Source organism: Neltuma alba, unplaced genomic scaffold, assembly GCF_004799145.2.
Source record: "Neltuma alba isolate B1F8T4 unplaced genomic scaffold, ASM479914v2 tig00011755_pilon, whole genome shotgun sequence".
NCBI classification, from domain to species: domain Eukaryota; kingdom Viridiplantae; phylum Streptophyta; class Magnoliopsida; order Fabales; family Fabaceae; genus Neltuma; species Neltuma alba.
In genome coordinates this window covers 17,046-41,391 of record NW_021636383.1, presented here as the reverse complement: position 1 = coordinate 41,391, position 24,346 = coordinate 17,046, and the positions used below count along the sequence as shown (strand labels likewise).

At 33.4% G+C, this 24,346-nt stretch overlaps 1 protein-coding gene across 6 annotated transcripts; it reads right to left on the bottom strand.

The window, feature by feature from the left end:
* Window positions 1–8,393: 8,393 nt before the first annotated feature.
* LOC114717561 (putative RNA polymerase II subunit B1 CTD phosphatase RPAP2 homolog) lies at window positions 8,394–17,706 on the bottom strand. 6 transcript variants are annotated; one of them, XM_028902748.1, is made up of 7 exons: window positions 17,670–17,706; window positions 12,781–13,400; window positions 11,666–12,556; window positions 11,383–11,576; window positions 11,028–11,291; window positions 9,648–9,806; window positions 8,394–8,956 (listed from the first exon to the last, which is right to left on the bottom strand). In XM_028902748.1, the coding sequence occupies exons 2-7, from the start codon at window positions 13,376–13,378 to the stop codon at window positions 8,852–8,854; spliced, it is 2,211 nt and encodes a 736-aa protein (XP_028758581.1). In that variant the 5' UTR covers window positions 13,379–13,400; window positions 17,670–17,706; the 3' UTR covers window positions 8,394–8,851. The 6 variants fall into 6 exon arrangements, with proteins under 6 accessions (XP_028758581.1, XP_028758585.1, XP_028758580.1 ...); XM_028902752.1 differs by lacking the exon at window positions 17,670–17,706 and adding an exon at window positions 17,015–17,167; XM_028902747.1 differs by lacking the exon at window positions 17,670–17,706 and adding an exon at window positions 16,291–16,332.
* Window positions 17,707–24,346: the final 6,640 nt, after the last annotated feature.

Below are 24,346 nucleotides of genomic sequence, written 5' to 3'. Positions count from 1 at the left end.
AATTTTTTATTCTAATTAATATAATAATATATTTAAAATAATCAAATTAACAAATTTTATATGCTCTAAGAAAAATGAAATTTTATTTTCTTTAGGCTATCTTTTTTTTCCAGCTTTAAAATATATTTAATAAATAATATATTTATAAAAAAACAATTAATTTTATAATATTATAATTTTTTATTTAAATAATTTTTTATTTTAAATAATTTTTATAATATATTTTTAATTATAATAATGTATATATTTTTTATTTTTTTTACTTAGGATAATATATTTTTTATTTGAAATAAATATTATAATAATATATTTTATGGGTATAAGTAAAATATTAAAAAAACTATAAGGGCATAATGGTCCAAAATTTTGGCTCCCTTCCAAAAACCTCCAATTTGGAGGGGAGCCAAAATGGGAGAGGGGAGGGGAGGGGAGGGGACATTTTAGCTCCCCTCCCCTCCAAAATTTTTAACCAAATGAGGGGAGGGGCTCATTTGCCCTCCCCTCCCCTCCCCTCCAATCAAACAAACCCTAAAAGTGTTTAGTAACCTCTGAAAATATTTTAAAAAAGAGTTTTGATAAAACTTTTTTTATACACTCATTTTATATATCTTAAAATCATTTTTAAAATTATGACTCATTTTCTATTCAAATTCCATTTCTCTTTTCATTCTTTTACCATTCACTTATTCTCCTTCACAAAAATTATTCCAAAAATTATAAAAATCATTATTGTAATTTTATTTTATGGAGTGTCAAGGGTTGTTTCTAGTATTCTTAATCAGTAATTTTATAAGTTTTGGATTTTTAAGTGTTATTTTTTAATGATTTATTATACAGAAATTATATGCATTTGATGTGATACTGACACAAAGGGCATCAATTTCTTCGCATGTATTACAATAACCACGAAGTAGCAATCCTATTTATTTTGGCAACTATCGCTCAGAACATCCCAAGGATGCACTTTTTGGTATTTAAAATATTCTAAAAGTAAATTGTATGCAAATCCTTTAAGTAATAGTAATATTTATAAAGTGAAATTACGATTAACACCAATGCATGTACAAGAGCTTTAAAAACTAAAAGGTTCTAGAGAATTAATAAAGCAAAAAAAAAAAAAAAGGATGCATATAACTTTTTACACAGAATGAACTAACTTTATCCTTTTTTATATCTTGATTGGGATATATGAAGTTTTATTTTTGAGATATCAATGTCAATCAATACCCATTATCAATATTAATACTAATTTATTCTTAATATAACAGCTCGTTAATTGATTTACATGAATTAAAAAACTAATTAACTTAGTTATTTATATAAAATATATGTTAGTTTTGTATGATATTCTTATTTTTTCAGAAACAATATAAAAATTTTACTTTTCTAAAAAATAGAACAATATAGGTCCTATGATTGAAAAAAAAAATACGATAAATAAAGTAAATTAGGATGTTTAAAATCCAAACGAACAGGTCATTTAATTTTTATAATTAAGGCAGATGAGTGTTAAATAATTTTTTTACCAGCGATGAGTACTAAATAATTTGTACCATTTACTAACACTGAAAATGATATTTAATTTCTTAAATGTTATCTAATGTATGCTTCCTTTCATACATACATATATATAATTATTCTAAAAATGCAAAAAAGATTATTTATTAATAACTCCGGCGCCTTGCAATAAAAGCTGTACAAACAAACAAAGTGAAAAGAAGCAAAAATTAATACAAAAGGAAAAAAAAAAAGAAAAGAGGGGAAAAAAAGAGAGACAAAGACAAAGAACATGAAGACAAAGAAAGAAATGGTTCCTTTAAAAAAAAATGAAAAGAAGAAAGAAATGGCTCCTAATCCCCATTGGGCAGCAGCTGTCAAGTTAGCAGTCAAGTCATAAGATTGGGCTGGCAAACTTTGACAAACAAAAATCACGCATGAATTAGAGCTACAATTAAAAAAAATACCATAAAAAAAAGTTAAAAATTGTAATATTTTAATTCAGGTACATAAAAGTTTAAAATTCTAGAAGAGATAGTGGTGCTTGATCTAATGATTTGGTATTTTATAAATGTAGTCAAATAACTAAAATGACTTTGTATTAGATTTTAAAAAAAGCTATTAAATTTGTCTTTGTCGATATATTTTTTGTTATTAATTGTTTAAATTTGTTAGTGTCAGTTTACAATTTATTCATAAATAATTCGTTATTATTAATATATTTTTTTGTCATTTGTTGTTTAACAGTTGTCATTATCAATTCACAATTTATTTATAAGCTTTTTGATACAAGAAGCATTTTTGTTAGTTAACTATATTTTTAAAATACCTAATGTGATATCACTTTTTTTCCCCTGAAATTTTGGAGTCTTAGGTATCTAAATTGAAATATTACAATTTCTATTTGATAGAACAGTTTTCAATTATTATTAAAAGAATATTAATGATCAAATATTATTGGATAATAAAGACGAAAGTTTTGTGCCCCATATCTCTCACGTGTTTTGTTTTATAGACTTGGTGATGCAAGGTATATTTTTCTTTTGGGAGATTGAGTTGAGTATTAACCAAAGTTGTATTATTTGACTTTCAATTACTGATAAATTTAGTTTTTATATGAGGATGAGACACAAAATAAAGGTAAAGAAATTTATGCTACTTAAATGTTAAAATATTATTCATAACCAAACATAAATATTTTTATTTAAATTACATTTTTAATTATTATCAACTAATCTAATGACCAGTTTGATTTTTAGCAGCTTGGTTATAGCAACTAAATAAGTTTTGGGTGAGTTATATATTGTCAATTATTGGGGAAAAAAAACTAAATGATTATTAGAAACTAATAAAGTATCATGAAAAAATATATATCTCACTTTTTTATTTTCTCCTTTTTATTTTATTAAGATGTTGAGCCAGATTTTTTCCCCAAAAATATTTTAAAGTTTCACACTTCATGCCAAATTTAATTAAATGCGATATGATTAAATTGCATCTAATATTTAAATATTTTTTAGTGACACTTAATGTTTTAAAACTAATTTCATATGCATTTAACATCCTAATTTTTCTAATAGTAACGAGCAATCTAAATTTAAAATACTTAGTATTATCAAAAAAATATTTCAAAATTTCTTTCATCCAGATTAAACACCGGCCCTCAGTTTACATTAACTTTTGGGATTCAAATACATACAAGTTCTGATATCAAACTTCAATACATATCATTCTCTCTTTTTTTTTAAAAAAAAATTCCATTCTCAAATATGTTTTTTGACAGAAGTGAAATTCAAACCTGTGCAAGCTCTGATACCAAACTCTAAGAACAAAACAGTAGCTACTGTGTCAAACACTTAATCTAATAACAAAGACATACTCTAATTCCTTTAACCCAAATCAAACAAATGTCCCTATTTTTCATTAACGTTGGCTGTCACCTAACCGAACTAGATTTACAATCCAGGCCCTGGATGTATCTTTGTATTATTAAAGATAGATGTTATAATTTTTATACATATTAATTAAGTATTAATTTATCTGGTATAATATATTAGTTATATAGATATAAATTACAAACAACATAATTAGCTTGTAAAACCTGTCATATATATCTTTTAGGTTCATCATGGCTTGCCCTATTATTAATAGAAAAAAAGGCATATAACTAATTTAATTAAATGCTACATGATTAAATTGCATCTAACATTTAAATATTTTTAGTGACACTTAATATTTTAAACCAATTTCTTATGTATTTAGCATCCTAAACTTAATAGTAACGAGTAATCAAAATATTTCAAAGTTCACATTTCACACCAAATTTAATTAAGTACAATATGATTAAAATGTATATGACATTTAAATGTTTTTTTAGTGACACTTAATATTTTAAACTAAATTGCATATGCATTTTGGCATTCTAAATTTTTCTTAATAGTAATGAGCAATCTAAATTTAAAATACTTAGTATTATCAAAAAGCTATTTCAAAATTTCTTTAATCCAAATACATAGGCCCTCAGTCTATATTAATTTTTGAGATTCAAACCCATACAAGTTCTAATACCAAACCTCAATACGTATCATTTTCTTCTTCTTAAAGAAGTTTCATCCTCAAACCTGTTTTTTTGACAGAGGTAAGATTCAAACTCGTGCGACCTCTGATACAAAACCCTAAGAACGAAACAGTAGCTATTGTGTAAAAAACCTAACCTAATAACAAAAGCACACCTCAATTTCTTTAACCTAAATTAAATACATGTCCCCATTTTGTCTTAATATTGATTGCCACCCAAATTTACAACCCAGGCCAGGCCCTAGACGTATCACTGTATTATCTATAGATAGATGTTATAATTTTTTATACACATTAGTTAAGTATTAATTTATCTGGTATAATGTAATAGTTATATGGATATAAATTATAACAATATAATTAGCTTGTTAAACTAATCATATACTCCTCCGTCCCTTAAAACATGACCTATTTAACTACCTTAATTAAATTAAGAAAGTTAATTAAATTGGATAATAATAATAATAAATATGGTGTATATTTCAAAAAAATACTCCTAGGTAAAACTTCTTTGAAAAACTGACATTCAAAAAAATTTAGACTCTAGCTAAGTCGCCTTCATGTTCCAATCCAACATCGTTGAAATTTTCTCAATCCAACTTCTTTTATTTTTTTTGGTTAGCAAGGAGGGTGTAACTTATGGCCCGTTTGGTTGGATTACATGAATGGGGAATACATGTAATCCTAATGCATCCCCACATTTCTGATGTTTGGTTGGTCAAAAATAATGTAATGGGTATTACATGATAGCATTATGATTCCCTTAAATCCAGTAATAGGGATTACATTAAAAAACCTATGTAATCCCCATTACCGCCAGAATCCACTCTTGACTTTCCTACCCTTCATCCTCGTCATGGTGTAGCTTCAACCTTCAAACCACATCGAAAGCAATCTTCACCTGTATGCTTCTTCTCACCACTGACTGCCACCATTGGCAGCACGTTATTGCATAAACGAGAACCACATCGTCCTTGTGTGCTTCTTATCCATGAAGAATTTGCTCAAATCTGAAGACCATGATTTCTCTTCCAGATCCAAAGCCACAAGGGGACAAATGAAGGTTGTGAAGAGTTTTCTCAAACCCAAAATTTTTCCTATTCAAAATCTAAAGCCACGATTTTGATTTTGTTGGGCCGACGGTGGACAAGGGGAGGAGGAGGACAACGGGCGGATGGGAGAGAGTTTTCTCTATTAGGGATATTTTTGTCCTTAACCTCTTATTTAAATTTAATTAAATCAAAATATTAAATTCCATTGTAGAGCGTACCAAACACAGTCATGTAACGCATATTGCATTACATTCCATTCCTCTCCATTACACTCCATTCCATTACTGCGCATTCAATGAACCAAACAGGCACTTAGTTTATTGTTTTGCATCTGTTTCGTTGTTCATTGTTAATTTCCCTGTTTATAAAAAAAAAGAATCAATTTTTATGTTTTTCTTCTAGGAGGAATTTTTTTTTCTATTTGATTGGGTAAAATATAAATAAAAAATTATGTTTTTCTAGCCACAAAGAAAATAGATAATATGATTAATATTTTATTATGCTATTCTTTCGAAGTAAAAAAATCCAATCACCTTGAATGGGTATTTGTATGAAAATATTCATTTAAAATTTTTTTAAAATTATTTTATTAAAAATATAAAATGGTAGAATTGATGTATGTGTGGAATTAATGAGTAATAAGTACTCACTCGCTTTATAAAATATATAGGGGTATTATTATTGAGTAATAAGTATTATTGTGGTATTTAATTATTTAATAGGGGTAATTTAGAAAAAAATTGGTAAATATGAGAAATAATTTTATATTTAGAGTCAAAATCAACCTTCTAATTAGGTCATATATTAAGATTGGATAAGTATATCTTTTAGTTTCATCATGACTTGCCCTATTATTAATAGAAAAAGACAACTATTTGTTTATTTATTGATATTATAGAATAAATAGCTTAAAATGAATTTTATTTTTACATAAATTTTATTATGCGCGTCAAATGTTTAGTTATGATCTAACAATACTACACACACAATATATATATATATATATATTAAATAATCATATACGCATGATCATTTATTATACTAAATTTTAAATCCTTATAAATGATCAATTCATAAATATATTGTATAAAATCCTTGAAAATGTTAAAATTTTCACAAAAATATAAATAATGTAATCCATTTCAAATTCTGAACAAAATACGAATACCACGGTTTAGTTTTATATTACAAAGAAATGACATATTGAAACATAATCGGTCATGCATACAGAATTTTATGCAACCTGGCATATAAAAAAAAAAAGCTATTATACCAATATTAGAATATAACATTTTGATTAATAATTAAGGCCAAATATTGTTCTTATTTGCAAATTGCAGAATCTGATGCCTTTCAAGTTCCTAATTCAATAATACACCAATTCTTGCAGTATATCAGCATGAACATCAACTTTTTTCTATTCAATAATTATATCATTATAAATAGAAGAACCGTATTATTGAATTTCTTGTGTTCTGTTGTTAGGAACATATGGGTCAACATCTGTGTTTTTTAACAAATTAATTAAATAATTATCATCTTTTAAAAATACAGACAAACTTTCGGGTCATGCAAAGTGCAGCATCATCAAGGGTGGCTATGAAGAGATTATGGTTTATTTTTTTTAAAATATTGATGGATTTTTTTAAAAAAAATTGGTAGGCACACGGCAACTTGAGGGATTGAGAAAATAATATCAAGGAGATAATTAATTTGCATGTTCATTAATGAACAAGGTTGATGAAAATATAACGGGAAGAGTTGAGTTTGTGTTAATTGTACAATGGACACATTGTCTTCGGAAATTACTATAGCAAAAATAGCAATCAGTGAAGTGACATAGAAAACTTATTGAGATTAATCTTATTAATTAACAATATTAGTCTAATTTTGCGGATAATTTTTGGATCAAGGGGAAGAACTCAATATTTAATAAACAAACTCAACTTAACCCTAACCATTGCTTATATAACACTATGAATTATATTTTATGTATACATAATCCTTTCAAACTTTGAGTTATATGCATATAAGTCCTTTAAATTTTAGAATATATGCACATAAGTTGTGAACAAAATGGCTAGTAAAGGAGCTATTTATATAAATGTAAGAGTTTAAGAAATTCATTATAAATTCTCAAGATTTAAAAGGATTATCTATATATAATATAAAGTTCAGAAGAATTATATGCGATTTTTTTTTAAAAGAAATTGATTGATATAGTCGAAGTTTTAAGAGAACTTAGAAGGTCCAACAAATTAAATAAATCCATATAAAGGTATAAGTATATAACTATATTGGGAAGAGCATTATCCTTTTCTAAATTCGGTGTTGTATCTTTTTGACAAAAAATACTAATATATAAAGTATAATTAACCCAATTTGGCATGAATAAAATCAAATCTAGTGCATATAATAATTTGTTTGTTGCGTTGCAATTAATAATATATACTGATATTCTGGCAAAAAAAAAAAAAGCACTGATATTGTGGGAACAACTCAATATATTCTTTGGAACCCACAAATACGATAATAATATTAATTACAATAATAGTAATAATAATTGAAGTGAAGAGATAATGGTTGTTGGAGTTCAATTAGTGGTGAGTGGTTGTTCTTGTATTGCTTTCAAACTTTAACGAAACTTTCAAATTCTATATTCCAAACAAACTTTCCTTTGGGCTAAAAACAAAGAAGCATTATTCTTGCTTTTTTCATGAATTAATTTCTTTCGAGAGCATGGATATTTAACTATTAGTCTATGCATAGTCAAAATTTAAAATCTTAGATTTAATTAGAAAAACGAAATAATTTTTAACATGGCCTGCAAATAAACTACTGTTTTAACTGAAAATGTTGTACTTCTTTCGGGAATGAAAATAGCTATATCTGAGGCCTCGTGCTGTGAAATGCCAAAGGGTAGAGGCACACTACTCATGACATGGGAATGACTTCTCAGTGACTATATAACATACTAACTCTAACCTTTAATATAAAAATTTGTTTGACTTTTAATTTACTTTTAAATATAAAATCCCAATCTATTTTATCTTTTATATTTATTTATTTTTTTCTTGTACATATTAAATGTTTTATTAAATGATTAGTAAAAACATTTTAAGAAAGACAATATCTATTTATTACAAACTAATTTAACTAATTTTCTTAATCTACTCAAATTAGTTAACTAACTCTTATATTAAGTAGTACAATGACTTGGCATGCAAAAGCACGGCATTTTAGATAACTATTATGATACATTTGTCATCACTGTTAAAAGTATTTATTTTTGTAACAGTAAAAACATCATTAATGGACAAATCCATTTCAGACGTTCAACTTCTAAGCATTTCCGGCCTTGTAATTCAGTATTATTCGAAACCTAGAGAATGCAGAACCACTTAATGTAAATCATACATATAACTCAATTAAAAAACCAACAGATGCCACCTTTTTCGGCAAGGTAGCTAACACCTCTTTTTTTTTTTTTGTTTCCTTTTTCTTTTGTGAATTTTCATTCAGGGTTAACATTTGATCGTTCTATTCTTCCAATATGTCATTACATGGAGCTTTAAATCACATCTACAGAGCATTCTATCACAGATCAACAGCTTCCATTTTTCTCTTTGCCTGAACCATAGGGCATCAGACAGTCAAACACTACCAAATTTTTCCACGGAGAGGCTCAAAAAATCAAACAGTCCAAAGGTGATTGACAATCCATGTCAGGCTCCGCTTTGAGTAGAAAAACGAGGTACTCGACCAAGTGGTATTATGAGATCTTTCAAGCAATCATACTCTTCCACACCTATGTGGGATCCATCTAACACCTGTTTCCTCAAGTCAACAAGATAATAGTTAACAAAGAAGTTACATAGAAGTCACATAAATGAGGTTTGCCCTCAATTATGAGATAATACTCAACAAAAATATACAATTTAACCTTCAGTATATTTTAGAATGGAGAACAAAAATGGAAGAGAATATTTTTAGACGTTTTTTGGTTGATATTTATGAGAACATTTTCTTTTTTTTTTCTATTATCATCATCCAAATAGGGCCTTAATTTTTCTCAGCAAGAAGCTTTCAAACAATGCTCAAATTAAAAAAAAAAAAAGATGAAATATAATTAAAAGACAAAATCAACTTGGTAGGCAGGTACTTTCAATGGGCCTATCTGTGATAGTGTTCAAAAACACTAATAAGCATGTTTCACGTAAACTAAGACAAAACTCCTTCTCTCATAATTCCATAAATCATGATTAAAAAACTACTTATAAGCCAATCCAAATGGGCCCAGTGTCACAGGCACAAGCTATAATCTCTGTTTGTGGCGATGGCCATAGGGCTAAGAATATATCGCCATAGCTTTATCCAAATACCCACTACCTTTATAATTTTTCCAGTGTAAAAAATGAGCTAGATAATTTTTTTTCAAAAAGAAACTTCCAGCATGCGAGCGGAGAACATTGAATGAAGTAGAAAATGGAAGCAACGCAGATGTTATACAAGGGGTCTTACCTTGGGAAGAAAGATCCTCCTATCTGTGATGTACGGGATAAGAGCAGGTATTTTACAAACAGACAATGCTTCAATGAACAGAAGACCAACCACTTGCCATTGTCTCATTCTGAATGCTGGAAGTGCATCCATAAATGACATAGTATCCAGCAAGCGTTCCTAAGTGGTGATGAGGACACAATCAAATATAGCCCATCCACAAAAAAGTAATGCAGCTGATTCAAAGTGTTGCGACTGACTAAATCTCATTTTCAAGCACCATAAAGATTTATAGTTTTAAGTTATTCACTCACTAAGCAAGATACAACACTTCATCTTTAATGTATATAGCTCTAATTCAATGAATACACGAGTTGACAAGCAATAACTAGAGACATTGCAACCCTTATCTTCAACATACCATCCATAAGTGGCCAAAGAGTTGTTGCAATCCTGACAGGACTCTGACGGTTTAAGTTTATAATCAGTGATTTTTGCATAATTTCTGAGCTCTCACACGATGTTTAACTTTTATATTGCTCACCCAAAACAGAGTATTTTTATCCTCTAAAGCAAACTATAATAAACTATGATCCAGTTGACACTACAAAGAAGCAAAATAAAGGAAAAGGGGCTGAATTTATTGATCAATCAATCAATTCTGTAAGAAGGCTAAGATCCCATAAGACATCAGCATTCCATAGGCATTGCAAGTAACTCTTTATTCCACTAGGACATGAAATCCAAAACTTGATCGCAAACAACCCTACTGCAAATAGGAAATAAATTCCTAATCAAACTTGCGGAAAAAAAAAACAAAATCCCAAAACCAAACCAACTTTTCATTGCCAAGTTCCCATCTACACCCTATCCCAAATTACAACAACTAAACTACAATCACAATATTTTCCTCAACTCTACATAGTACAGGCCTAAAGCCTATCCTTATAAAAACCAAATAATGCATCACTGCTGTGGGATTCCAGTAACCTGACAGCAGAAACTGTCATCCATGGCCTTAAACCCACATCAAGTCACCCGACCCTAATTCCAAACAAACACATTTTGTCCCTTTTATAGAATAAAGTAATTTGGGAACCTTAGAATTCTTCACGATTCCCAAAAAGCAAGCTCTTTTCTGTCCCACATTCACCATTTTCCATAAACAATAATGATATTCATGTCATACTAAATATGAAGGAGGGTTTACTTTATCACCGAATCAGCATTCAATTATAGTATATGCTGGCCCTTATAAAAGGCAGTGAATTATATATCTCCATAAATTAAGCCATGAGGAATGACTAAGCAACAACTATCCTCTGTTCCAAGTTTCATTTTTTGACTCAACAATGACAAATCATAATCCAGAACAAAAATCACATAACTCCTATATCATACCATCCCTTTCTCCAAGGTAGATATCGGTGTTGGCAACCTGAGATCAGCAACGAGTCCAGGTAAAGCTCGAGCAAGACAACTAGCAAGAGCCTGTTTTATTTCAGATGACCGACCATCAGCTAAGATAACTTTACAGGGATATTCTCGCCCATTAACTGTTAGATATTCTTCATGTGAGCTTTCATCCCTTCCATAGATGAATGCTAGAGAAGATGATGTTATCCATGAAAATAAAGCATTCCACATCATTGCAAAAGGTGACAACTGGAAGAAGTTAACAAAGCATTAACCACTTTACACATAAAAGCATGTCTTGAAAATGCAAACAACTTGCAGAAATGTTCACAGTACTTACAGTCAAACTGAACCCCTCTGGTGGCGGGTCATACCATGAATCTTCCAAGTCAAACAAATCATTATCTGAAATTCCAGGCTTTCTAGGCCATTTCAGAGAAACTAGATCCTTTTCTCTTGAATCAACTTCTTCTACAGTCTGCTCTTCACCAGGATCTTGAGGGCTTGGCAATATAATTATACCAGCTTCAGAAACTAAACAAGATTTAGGAAAAAGTCAAGAAACCTGTAAAAAATGAGCAGTAAAGTCTAACTAGAAACCTAAAAAGGAAAACAGAAATTACCAGCCTCAGCAATATCAGATCCTCCAGATGCAACTGCTTCTGATGCCTGGCTCAAAGCAACTGCACAGGCTTCTGCTGAGGCATGACGCAAAATAGCTTCATCATCATCAACATATGTACTACCTACCAAAGATTCTTTTACATCGCTCATTTCCTTAACCTCACAAAGACTCTTACTCCCAGAAGTGTCCATTTTCTTATCAGCCCAGGTAACAGAACGACTAAGTTTCTTCTCACCAGATGTTTTAAGAGCAGACTTGAGTTTATTCTTGCTCAACCCAGTTTCCTTCTCTACAAGTTTCTCTTCAGCATCTCCAGCATTTAATTTGAAAGCAGAAGTGTTGCCATGAGTGGCAACTACACTCTTTTTCCCATTTAGTTGCAGTGATTTCTCCTGAGACTCATTCTGTTCCACTTCGCATTGTCTTTCTGATATGAGATTGTGGTTATCAACACCACTTTTGCCTAATCTTTCAATAGAAGATTTGGGCATTTGTTCGGATGATATGATGCTTTCCCTGGCATTTAGTTCCTTCTCTGCATCTGACATACTTATATGAACACCACTTTTAAATGATGAAGACAGCTCCTGAATTTCATGATCACTGTTCCTCACAATTTTATTACTGACTCCTGTTGGCTGCTCCAATTTCCTCTCAGAATTAATCTTCAAAGTATGAGATGATGATTTCAGACTTTCTATTTGCTCTTCTAGATTTTGGTGATTCATTTTTGACGGTTTAACTTTAAAATCTGAATTTGTCTCTTTCAGATCCAACGGCAATTTAGATACATTATACTCATCTTGCGCAATTAGAGTGCTGGTGAAATCCATCTGATCGATAATCAGATTTTTACTGCCACCTAACTTGCCATGACTGGCTTTAGACCCTGCAATGCACAATCAAAGCTCACTTTCTCATAAACGAAAATAGAAATTAGTGATTCCATTCATCCACTTCATAAACATAGCAACAATTAGATCCCCAGCTCTAAAGTTGTATGCTAACCCACTAGCTTAAAATTGGACAGATTACATGTAAGACAATAGCAAGAAAAAGCATATGCATCTGACTAATTATACATCTAAACCAAAAATGCCATGAAATTCTCACCTTTTTTAATATTCATCCGAGAGGAACCCTTAGAATTACCATCTCTTTGTTTTGGGACATAGCCTTCAATAGCATTTGATGGACCAATCCACTGCTCCAGAGACACATCTCTAGTGCTAGTTTCTGTTTTTTCCTGAATTGTCAAGCCAGACAAACCTAATTCTTCAGTCTTTCCAACTTTTTTGTCTGGTTCCACATCCATATTGCCAAACAACCTAAGAATTTCATTAAGTTTCTGTGTGTCTAAAACCGAGCACCTCTTGTCTTGCAAGCTCCCGGCAAAGGATTTACTATTAATGACACAACTGGAAGAACAATACTTGTATGTCTCATGTAGATCATAAACCTTATGCTCCTTCAAAGAAATTCTATATCTACCCTTCCGAGGGCGATCGGATTCAGATGGCAAAGGATTAGAGCAGAGTGGATAACCACAAATGTCTGTTATGTATCGTTCAGTTACCACATCTTCATAATCACTCCTTGACATCAAAGATCCTGCTGCAAACAACTGGTTTTCATTTTGAATGCCTTCAAGAAGAAATAGTTGCAATTTAAAAACTGCATCTTTCACAGATGCTGGTTGGTCCTTGGCCATCTTGAAGAGCAAATTTCTGGAACTGCAAAATAAAGAGAGAGCACATGATTAGGTTACTTTGCCCATCACATTCTTGGCCTAAACTCCAGAGTAATGGTTAAGTAAAACATGGTACTACATCATAATCAATCAAAATTACAGCTAACTTTCAAATAGGAAAATGATGGTTGAGGAATACATAAAGAAACAAAACAAAACAAGCTCTTAGTTACTATTTAAGAATTCTATTTCACACCTAGCATAAGCAACAATTTTACATTAGCTTGCATAGTTTCAATAACTTAGTAAAAACCAAAACTATACTAAATAAATAAGGAAACTTTAACTAGAAGTTGGATGTGCCAGAATGCCTCTCTTAAATGTCTGACAAGCAACATGAGAATGAAAATGTGAGTTGCCAAAAAAAAAAAAAAAAAAGAGATCAAGGTTTTTACGTCAATGTTCCTTTGCGTGTTTTCAATTAAATCATTGAAATTTAAAACATATATACAAAACCACAAGTACAGAAGAAACAATGCTTGCATCCAACAGAAACCCCAACATTGAAACCCGTTCTCTTACAGTTGAATTGTTTGCATTCCAATCCCCTTTTCCCTCCATGTCCTTGGAATCCAAACAAAGACCAATGGAGCCAAAATTCACAGATAAACTAAACTGATGAAGAACAATAAATCCATTCATAAATGGATACTAAGGGTTTGTCTGGTGCTAGAGATGGTTGTCTCAAATTCATGTGGTGGTGGTTTCACCATAGATGTTTATAATACATCAAAGGTCAAGTGTCAAACTAAATTCAACAGAGATCACATGAAATTCAACAATCCTATTATGAAAACCACCTATCCATACATACCTAAAAAGACAGGATCAAAAAGAAGGATGAAGCAATGGACCAAAGACTAATGTCAGACCCAAATTCACCCGAGTTCATAAAAAAAAAAAAAATTTAAAACAGTGAGGCATCATAAAGCAACAGACAAAAGATTTATTTCAAATTCCCGTCTAAATCTGTAACACTTACGCTTTGACTTCTGAACCCGGAAAACCAAGTCCAATAAGGTTTAGACTTTCTTGTTTTGTTTATTCCATCTACTTGCTTAGTGTCATGACCCTCTCCCTCTCCTAAACAGGATGATAACAAGACTGAAAAGCAGAAATAAACAACAAACGAGAGTGGGAAACAACAAAGAGAGAGGGGAAAACTTGCTGTTACTGGATAAACAGGTTTGATTACAAGGGAAAGGATGATTCTTACACTAAGATACATAAGCGAAAACCTAAATAGGGATTACAAATCAACAATAAACAGAACAAGACACAACACAATGACATGTAAATATAACAGGTTTGCCAAGCTTTTGAGAGGTTGGCACTCTCCACCCAAAGGGCCAAAACCCCACTTCAAAAGTTCTCTGCCTTTCCTGCTAAACCAAATGGAAGATTTATAGACTCAAAAGGTGACTTTCACAGCCCCCAACTCATAGACTTTGACTATAGCAGTCATATAGCTTCCCTATTCTCTACTTTCTTCAAAATAGCAAGTCAAACTTCTTCCAATAAAAAGTATTTTCCTTTTTCATGTATCTTCCTAGGTTTCAAAAGATGGTCCTAACACTTTGTATTTGGACTAATCTTACCACACAGAACAGACTTGCAAAGCCACTACGTTCTACTGCCAAATGTCACCTCACATCCACTAGATAATAAAATATGAAATTTCTCAAACGGACATCTTCTCAAACAAATAGATGGTTTAGAAGCGATCTAACAATTCTAGGGTATATCTCTTAACAACAATATCTCAAGCAAATGAATAACAATAAACATAATCTTTAGCGTAAGAGTAGCAATCAACCATGTTTCTCATCCAAATGAGTGGCAATTAACATAACCTGTCAGGTAAGGATCACTACCAATTACGATTTGCAAAAAAAGACATCTTCACTTAGAGGGCAAGGGAACTGACACAATTCGGAAAACAGCTTAGAGAGAGATGAGAGAAGGGGCTACAATTAACTTCACAAAAAATCCAATTGTTCTGTTTATGACCCATCTAGCAATTACGACATCACAATATAACCAGCTAACTTAGCAAAAAATCCAAAAGTCAAAATGTATCACGTTAAAGTCACAAGAGATTGTTTCTTTTCATTCAGTGAGCTGAGCGCGCGCTATCCATGGACAAAAATTATATACACTCCAGTTGTGGCCCAATGTAGTTCTTCAATATTTACTATACTTAATGTGCGAGTAAAAGAAAATAAGCTAGCTCCAAAACACAGTTCGTTTAGCACAAACAATTGAAAGGTCCAATGGCAAGATGCACGGAAATATATTAAAAAATGGAAAGTAAAGCTCACAACAAGTTCAGGGCACCAACAAAGTTCAGCTTCCAAGTACCAAGACTGACAGCACAGACAAATCAACCTTTCCAAATAGCTCAAAAGAGGTAAACTTGCATCATTTTATTCACATAGGGCTTCAGCAATTATGGAAGCCAATTGAGACTATTCATGAGCCACATCTATAAATTTACAGGAAAACTTGATAAAGAATATGTTAAAATCAACTGGTGTGTCCCCCACGACCCACAGTGTGGGGACACCCTGGTTTTTAAGTCGTACGAGCTGCTCCGTTGGATCCTGCCTATCACTAATGATATATATATATATATATCTTAACTCCAAGCAAAATTTGATGAATTTATAGCCGAACAGGGAGGAAGGTGAAAGCATCAGTTCAGAAATAAACAGAGAAACGAGTTGAATCAATTAACCAAAGCCAGAAACAGAAGGCCAAAGAACGGAGGGGAAAATGTTTTTTTTTTAATAAAATATTCTTTTCTTGATCTCAAAAATTAAAAACAATTTTCCGAAACAAGAAACCAGAGAGGACCATAATTTGTTTGCTACCAATGAACGAGGATGAAGGATCGTGTAATGGCCGTTCGCTGCTGGTATCCTGGTCGATTGCCTTAACTACAGCTTAAATTTACTGATTGCCTCAGCTCCGCCACATCTCCCTCAGTCCCTCTGGTTCGTCTTGTCCATGTACGGGAAGCTCTCCTTTCTCAACTTAATTCTCTGCCTTGCATTAGGTCTATATGGGGCTCTGAGTAGAATTGGAAACCGACCACTTTGGTGTAATAATCAAAGACTAGGCTCTATCAATACCGCCGTAGCCGCACAATGGTTAGATGAATCTGACGGTTTTATAATGTTAAATAAATTAATGAAATGAGAAAGAATCATGGCCGCTAATTTCTTCCAATCCTATCCGTTTAAAACTGTAACTTTTCTTGCCTTTTAAGTTTAGAGTCCTTCTCTTCAGCTTTAAAAAAAAAAAAGTTTAGAGACCTTCTCCAACCAAAAAAAGAAAAGAAAAGTTGAGAGTCCTTCTCAGTTTTAAAGCGTTCAAGTAAGCCCGGGGTGAAACACATTAAATTTCGAATCTTTGGTATACTTGTTCCATTGGTTTGCGGTTCTAACAGTGAAGAGAGATGAGAATAACTGATTTAGATCACTCAAGCAGATTGTATCAGCAGATTCTGCATTTACTATTGAACATTGAGCAAGCAAGAAATCATCAGAAGAAGAATCTTCAGAACAAATGAAAACCACAAACCGAATTGCATACCTATAAGATACGAATGCTGGACTCTGAAGAAAACGACCGACAAAGGGAGAGGAGCGGACGACGAAGGAGGAAGGGCCGCGGAGGCAGTAGGTCAGCGGAGACTTAAACTCGTTGACTCCCCCTGAATGGTATTCTGCCGTCCCAACCACACCAGGATGTCAGGCTTATCGTGGAGGCAAGAGCGATGATTGAACGGGATTGGAGTGTACTGTGCAGAAATTCAGCAAATTCCGAGAGCCGCCAATAGGAGTGATGCAGGCCACAGATGCTCGAACGCAAGAGGGAAGGAAAACAGTGGGGGAAGCATTCTTTCGTATCGAGCAGAATTTTTGTAGAGGACTACCACTGAGATAAACGATACCATAGCAAAGTGATTTTCGTTGCCTTTTGGATTTAAGGAGAAGAATTGCTCAGCCAGTTTGAAAATGTCATATGATTGATCAAAAGCCAAATTGGGGAAATAGAAAATGTCAAAATGACTACTTCAGTCTACAAGGAGCTTCGTCCGAAACCTCATTTAATAATTTCATCACACCAAAAATCACAACTTTGCATATACAAGTTTCAAAATCAGACTACATAATTTATCAACACTTAGAGGAAGGACCGAATGAAGGCATAAGATGAAGAACAAGAATGAAGAACAGACACTTGCCTAAAAGAAGGCGGCAGCGGCGGCTGGAAGAGCAGGTGTCAACGGCGGCAACTGGAGGAGGAGATGTCGATGAGGACACGACTGAGGGCGGAGATGCGAAGCTAAAACGGCAAACCGAGGGGAACGCAAATTCGTTTGCCTATTTATCAGTTTTTGACATAGGATACGGTTTCTTTTTTTCTGGGCCAGTAACATGACACGGATACTTTTTTGGGAAAATCCCCAAAAAAACAAAAGAATTATTAAATTTAAAATTTTAAATAAAAAATATTTATTTTTTTAAATATAATTAGTTTTTATAAGCATACTAATTAATACTGATTTAAAATTTTAAAATCCAACAGTTATTTTTAAGAATTTTTTCTTTTTCTTTTCATATATATAGTTGATACCATCAATTTTTAAAAATGAAATAAGTGAGGGCGTAAATCGAATTTATTAGAAAATATATATAGTTGGCAGGAAAAAAACAAAAAATATATCAAATATAAAAGTTTAGGTAGGTATTAATTTTTGGGAAAATGACAATAAAATACCACTTGAATTCCAAAAGGACAAATAAGGGACCTGAATAAGCAAAATGACAAGGAAGTCACTGGGAACCAATCTGGAATTAATATTTTCGGCGAAAAGACCGAAATGCCCTTAAGATGTTTGAAACTTGAGGAGATGGAGAAAAGGCGGAAACCGACTCCTCGGCGAAAACAACACCCCACTCGACGAAAGAGGAACTGCTTCCACTCAGCGAAAGCAACCCCCCACTAAGTGAAACAGGAACTAGAACTACCTCGCCCAGTCGACGAAAGCAACCCGCCGACCCGACGAGAGCAACCCACTGAAACAGAAAGTGCCCCCACTCGACGAAACCAAATCGAAGGTCCTCTAGTAACGAAAAAGCGGTCGCCGAAATCACATTGCCGCTGTCGCTTTCGAAACTAAACAGGTAGGGAACTTGAATATTGTTGTTCATTCGATGGGTCCCCGAAACTTAAAATGTAATTATGCAGTGATGCTCTTTGTGGTTCCGTCTTTGTTGTTCCCATAGAAGCTGCTCTAGGACGAAAAAAGTTGTTTCCATGTTATTGCTGATGTGTTTGGTTGTGTACATATTTGGAAATGATTGTGATTGATAGTGTTTAAACCATTTTGGGTGGCCTTTAATTGGAACAGGGGATTGCTTTTGTTGTGGGGATTGGTTTATTTTGATTTGAAGGAAAAGAACAAAATGGAAAGGATAGTTTTGTCGGTGTTATTTGACTTTTCTAAAAAGAGTATAGCTTTCTATGTGGAGAGGGTGGGATTTTAAGGAAGTAGAATTCCACTAATTTGGTCTGCATGCGCGGCAATGACAAAGTTACTTTCATTTTCATTGAATGGTTTAAGGTGAAAAGTTTGTCCTTGCGTGGGTAAAATTTGCAAAGGTTATCCTGTTGTAGTAATTTAGCAAGCAGTAATTCTATTAGCCGAGTAGTAAATTTGATGAGGTAAGTAGTAAATAGTACTAGCGGGTTTGGTTTTGAAATAACAACTGTTGGTCTGAGAAGGACTAAATTTGTGTTGGCAATGATTACATTTGTTAAGTGATATGTTAATGAAATTTACAACATTAATTAGAGTAATTGACTACATTCGGCAATGGAAAATAATAGATTTGGCAAGGGAATGACAACATGCGTGTGATGCAAATTCAATTGAGTGGACAATGATATTGAGGTGATATATTACTGAAATTTACTACATCAGTCAATGAAAGTAACCAGATTTGTTACGGGAATAACAACATTGTCGTGATGCAAATTCATTTAACTGTGCAATGGTTTTGTAGGTCATGTTAATGAGATTTACTAGATTTATTAGTGGAATTTACTACATTAGTCAATGAAAGTGACCAGTTTTGCTAGGGGAATAACAACGTCGTGATGCGAATTCATTTGATTATGCAATGGTTTTGTAAGTCATGTTAAAGAGATTTACTACATTTATTAGTGTAATTTACTACATTAGTCAATGAAAGTGAGCAGATGCAAATTCAGTTGACTGTGCAACGGTTTTGTAGGTCACGTTAATGAGATTTACTACATTTATTAGTGGATTTTACTACATTAGTCAATGAAAGTGAGCAAATGCAAATTCGTTTGACTGTGCAATGGTTTTGTAGGTCACGTTAATGAGATTTACTAGATTTATTAGTGGAATTTACTACATCAGTCAATGAAAGTGACTAGATGCAAATTCATTTGACTGTGCAATGGTTTTGCAAGTCAGGTTAATGAGATTTACTAGATTTATTAGTGGAATTTACTACATCAGTCAATGAAAGTGACTAGATGCAAATTCATTTGACTGTGCAATGGTTTTGCAAGTCAGGTTAATGAGATTTACTACACTTATTAGTGGAATTTACTACATTAGTCAATGAAAGTGAGCAGATGCAAATTTGTTTGACTGTGCAATGGTTTTGTAGGTCAGGTTAATGAGATTTACTACATTTATTAGTGGAATTTACTACATGAGTCAATGAAAGTGAGCAGATGCAAATTCGTTTGACTGTGCAATGGTTTTGTAGGTCACGTTAATGAGATTTACTACATTTATTAGTGGAATTTACTACATTAGTCAATGAAAGTGACCTGATTTGTTATGGGAATGACAACATCGCCATGATGCAAATTCATTTGACTCTGCAATAGTTTTGTAGGTGATATGTTAATGATATTTACAACATTTATTAGTGGAATTTACTACATTTGTCAATGAAAGTGACCAGATTTGTTACAGGAATAACAACATCGTCGTGATGCAAATTCATTTGACTGTGCAATGGTTTTGTAGGTGATATGTTAATGATATTTACTACATTTGTTAGTGGACTTGACTACACTTGTTAATTGAGTGGACAATGGTATTTTGATGATATGTTAATAAAATTTGCTATATTTGTTAGTGTAATTGACCACATTTGTTGATGGAATTGACGACATTGTTGTGAAAGAAATATAGTACTATGAATGACTAACAAGTGGTGTCATTGCAGCAGGGAAAATGGAGTTACAAGTACAAGTAGAAGGACAAGGAGAGGGAAGTGGACAAGTGAAGAGTGGGTACATGCTGTTTCTGCATGAATTTAAGGCGGGCAAAGCGTTTAGGAATAGGAGAGAAGAAGTTAGGGAGGGAGCAAAGGCATGGAGGGAGCTGCCACCAAAGGAGAGGAAGAAGTATAATGATAAAGTGAACAAACCAAAGAAGCAAGGGACGAAGAAGAAGCGGATGAAAAAAGTTGCTTTTAGCACTCGTTGCTCAGTCCGGCAATACAAGTCATTGGTGGAATTTATAAATAGCAATGACAGATTGAAAGCCAAGGTACAAAGTTTGGGATTTGCAAGTTTGCTTGACATGGGATGTGAGAGACTCCCTCGTGACCTCATAGTACGCATTCTTTGAGCATATGATCCGCCTACTCATCAATTTACAATAAGGGGGAAGATCAAGGAAATTGATGCACAAGATGTTGCGGAGTTGTTGGAGGTACCCCACACAGGGGAAAAGGTAAGAACGGATGTGGATGATGATGATGAAACATACAAGAGGTTGAAGAATGAATATGGTAAAGTCTCTTTTACCAAGATACTCAAAGACATTAAATCTGGGGAGAATGAGGAGAATTTCGAGTTCTTGTTCATGCTGTACACACTTGGGAGTTTTCTAGCTCCTACCTCACAAACAACAGTGAGTGACAAGCTAGTGAGGGTGATGTGTTGTACTATGCATGAATTTCACCAATTTGATTGGGCCACATACATTGTGAACAACTTGTGAAAAGAGATGGAAGATTATGTTGAAGTGTATAGAAACGTAGGGGAAGACAATGATGAAGGGAGTTGCAACGTCGGAGGATGCATCTACCTCTTATTGGTATGTATTTACTACCATTGTTTTTTGTTCTATGTTTGAATGGAGTGATGATAAAATTAATAATTTGATGTTGCAGTTATATCTTGCTGAGCGCTTCCCATTATCTAAATCTGTTAGAGATGGGTCAATAAGTGCTATTCAATTCTGGACTGATGAGAGGATAAAGGAGATGACAAAGAAGGAAAGGCGGAGCAACAGAGGCCTATTGTATAAGCAGAAGGGCTCGAAAGTTAGGGTTGGAGATGAGGAGAGAAGAAGGAGAAGTGTCGCTGACTTACACCCGGTGTGTTTATTTGCTTCGTAATTTCAATGTGCATTAAAAAGATAAAGTGTTTGACCTTTTTTTAATGATGTGATGCAGGAGTTGCAAAGCTTACATCAAAAGTTGATGGCTGTAATTGATTTAAGCTACAAGAGACTTGTTAGTGCAAGACTTTACTGGCTGATATGAAGAGCGAAGGAGAAGTCAAGCGACACATATTTGATGCTGACTTTATGGTAAGGTTACTAAGATTAATACAAAATAGTTACTGCTACATGACTAATCATTTGATGCTGCAGGCAATACTAGCTGCGAACCCATCTCGGTGGGATGCTAGAAAACGAGAAAAGCAGTTGCTGCCTGAATATGTCGGTTACAACATAGGAGACTGTGACTTGATATTTGGACCTACACTTGTTGGTGCTCACTGGTTTTGTCTTGTGCTTGAGCCTAAGACAATGAATTTCTATGTGCTGGACTCAATGAAGCCAAGTTTTCCTACTAAGAAGAGTAAGAAGAAAGGTGCAGCTGATGATGATATGATGACTGTGGTGACCGGATGTGTAAGACTATTGTTACTGTTCTTGTGTAGCATGCTCTTTGTTTACCAAATTATTTACAAATGCAAGTATGTGTTGTGCAGAGGGATCGATTTTATGACATGATTGAGATAGTAAAGCCCAATACCATTGGAAAGAAGCAGATGAGTGACATTATTTGGGCCCCTGTTCCTCAACAGAACAATCTGTGAGTGGTATTAGTTGTTGATGTAATAATGTATGAATGCTACTTCGTGTTTCACTCATGGACATTGTTGCCATGTGCAGGCGAGACTGTGGCGTTCATGTTTTAATATGGTTGAGCAAATGGGAGCCCGGTGTGACGCTTGACTACGGTGAAGAACATGTTGCTGATTTCCGACGAAACCTAATGTGGTGGCTTGTTAATCATGAGCTCAATTCAAGACGTGAAGAAGCATTGAACTTGCTGTCATCCCCAGAGCCCACACCAAGGAAAAAGCAGCGTGCATCACGGCAGTAAATGACGCTGTCTAAGTTTAGTGATGTGTTAGTTAATGTCATGTATGTAAGGGAATTTGCAAACTGTTTTCAGGGATTGTAAAGGCAACTCATTTTCAAGTAATGTTAAACCATTTTCCCAAATTGTTACAACACATGTGACGAGATTTACAACTGTAGAAGCGAATTTTACCACTTCTTGAAGGGGTTTGACAACCTGTTTTGAGCGGCAGGGCAACTCAAGAAAAACACAAATACCACACTGAGTTTGACAAAACACATAGTGGGAATAACAACTTTTACAGTGAGTGTTACTACTTGTTCAGTGGGTTTTCCAACCGTATGTTTATTGGGCTGTGCTACTTCGTCCTAAAACGGTAAAAGTCGGAGGTGAATTTTGCAAAACACACGGAGGGATTTACAACTCTCCAACTGAGATTTACTACTTTTACAGTGGGTTTTGCATCCCTAAAAAAATTGGCCTGCGCAACTTTGGTCTCAAAACGGTAAAGGTCGGAGGTGAAATTTGCAAAACACACGGAGGGATTTACAACTCTCCAACTGAGATTTACTACTTTTACAGTGGGTTTTGCATCCCAAAAAAATTGGCCTGCGCAACTTTGGTCTCAAAACGGTAAAGGTCGGAGGTGAATTTTGCAAAACACACGGAGGGATTTACAACTCTCCAACTGAGATTTACTACTTTTACAGTGGGTTTTGCATCCCAAAAAAATTGCCCTGCGCAACTTTGGTCTCAAAACGGTAAAGGTCGGAGGTGAATTTTGCAAACACATAGAGGGATTTACAACTCTTTCAGTGGTATTTACTACTTTTATACTGGGTTTTGCACCCTCTTGCCGGGCTGGGCAGATTTTCTGCCATGAACAATACAATGCAACAATATGACAGCAGATACATTACATATATTCAAATCACTACACCTCAAGTACATCACGATAAACATGAACCGTTTACTTTCACACTAGCTACACTAACTACACGTGTAATGGGATTTACCATTCACGCAACAGTATTTACCAAAAACCAGCAGCAATATGACAGCAGATGCATTGCATATATTCAAATGACTGCACCTCAAGTACAGCACGGTAAACATTGAACCATAACTTTCATACTAACTACACTACACGTGCAATGGGATTTACCATTCACGCAACACTATTTATCAAAAAACAATAGCAATATGACAGCTGATACAGTATTTATGACATGATTGAACCATTAACTTTCATACTAACTACACGTGCAATGGGATTTACCATTCACGCAACAGTATTTACCAAAAACCAGCAGCAATATAACAGCAGATGCATTACATATATTCAAATGTCTGCACCTCAAGTACAGCACGGTAAACATTGAACCATAACTTTCATACTAACTACACTACACATGCAATGGGATTTACCATTCACGCAACACTATTTACACCAAAAAATCACCATATCTATTGACATCTAAGT

What these genes read in the sequence shown, in the direction of transcription:
- LOC114717561 (XM_028902748.1), bottom strand. Translation starts at nt 13,378, where the DNA reads ATGGCCAAGGACCAACCAGCATCTGTGAAAGATGCAGTTTTTAAATTG. An exon ending in TCGGATGAATATTAAAAAAG is followed by an intron (nt 12,557 to 12,780) that starts GTGAGAATTTCA and finishes TGTGCATTGCAG; the next exon opens with GGTCTAAAGCCAGTCATGGC. An exon ending in GGAGGATCTTTCTTCCCAAG is followed by an intron (nt 8,957 to 9,647) that starts GTAAGACCCCTT and finishes TTGAGGAAACAG; the next exon opens with GTGTTAGATGGATCCCACAT.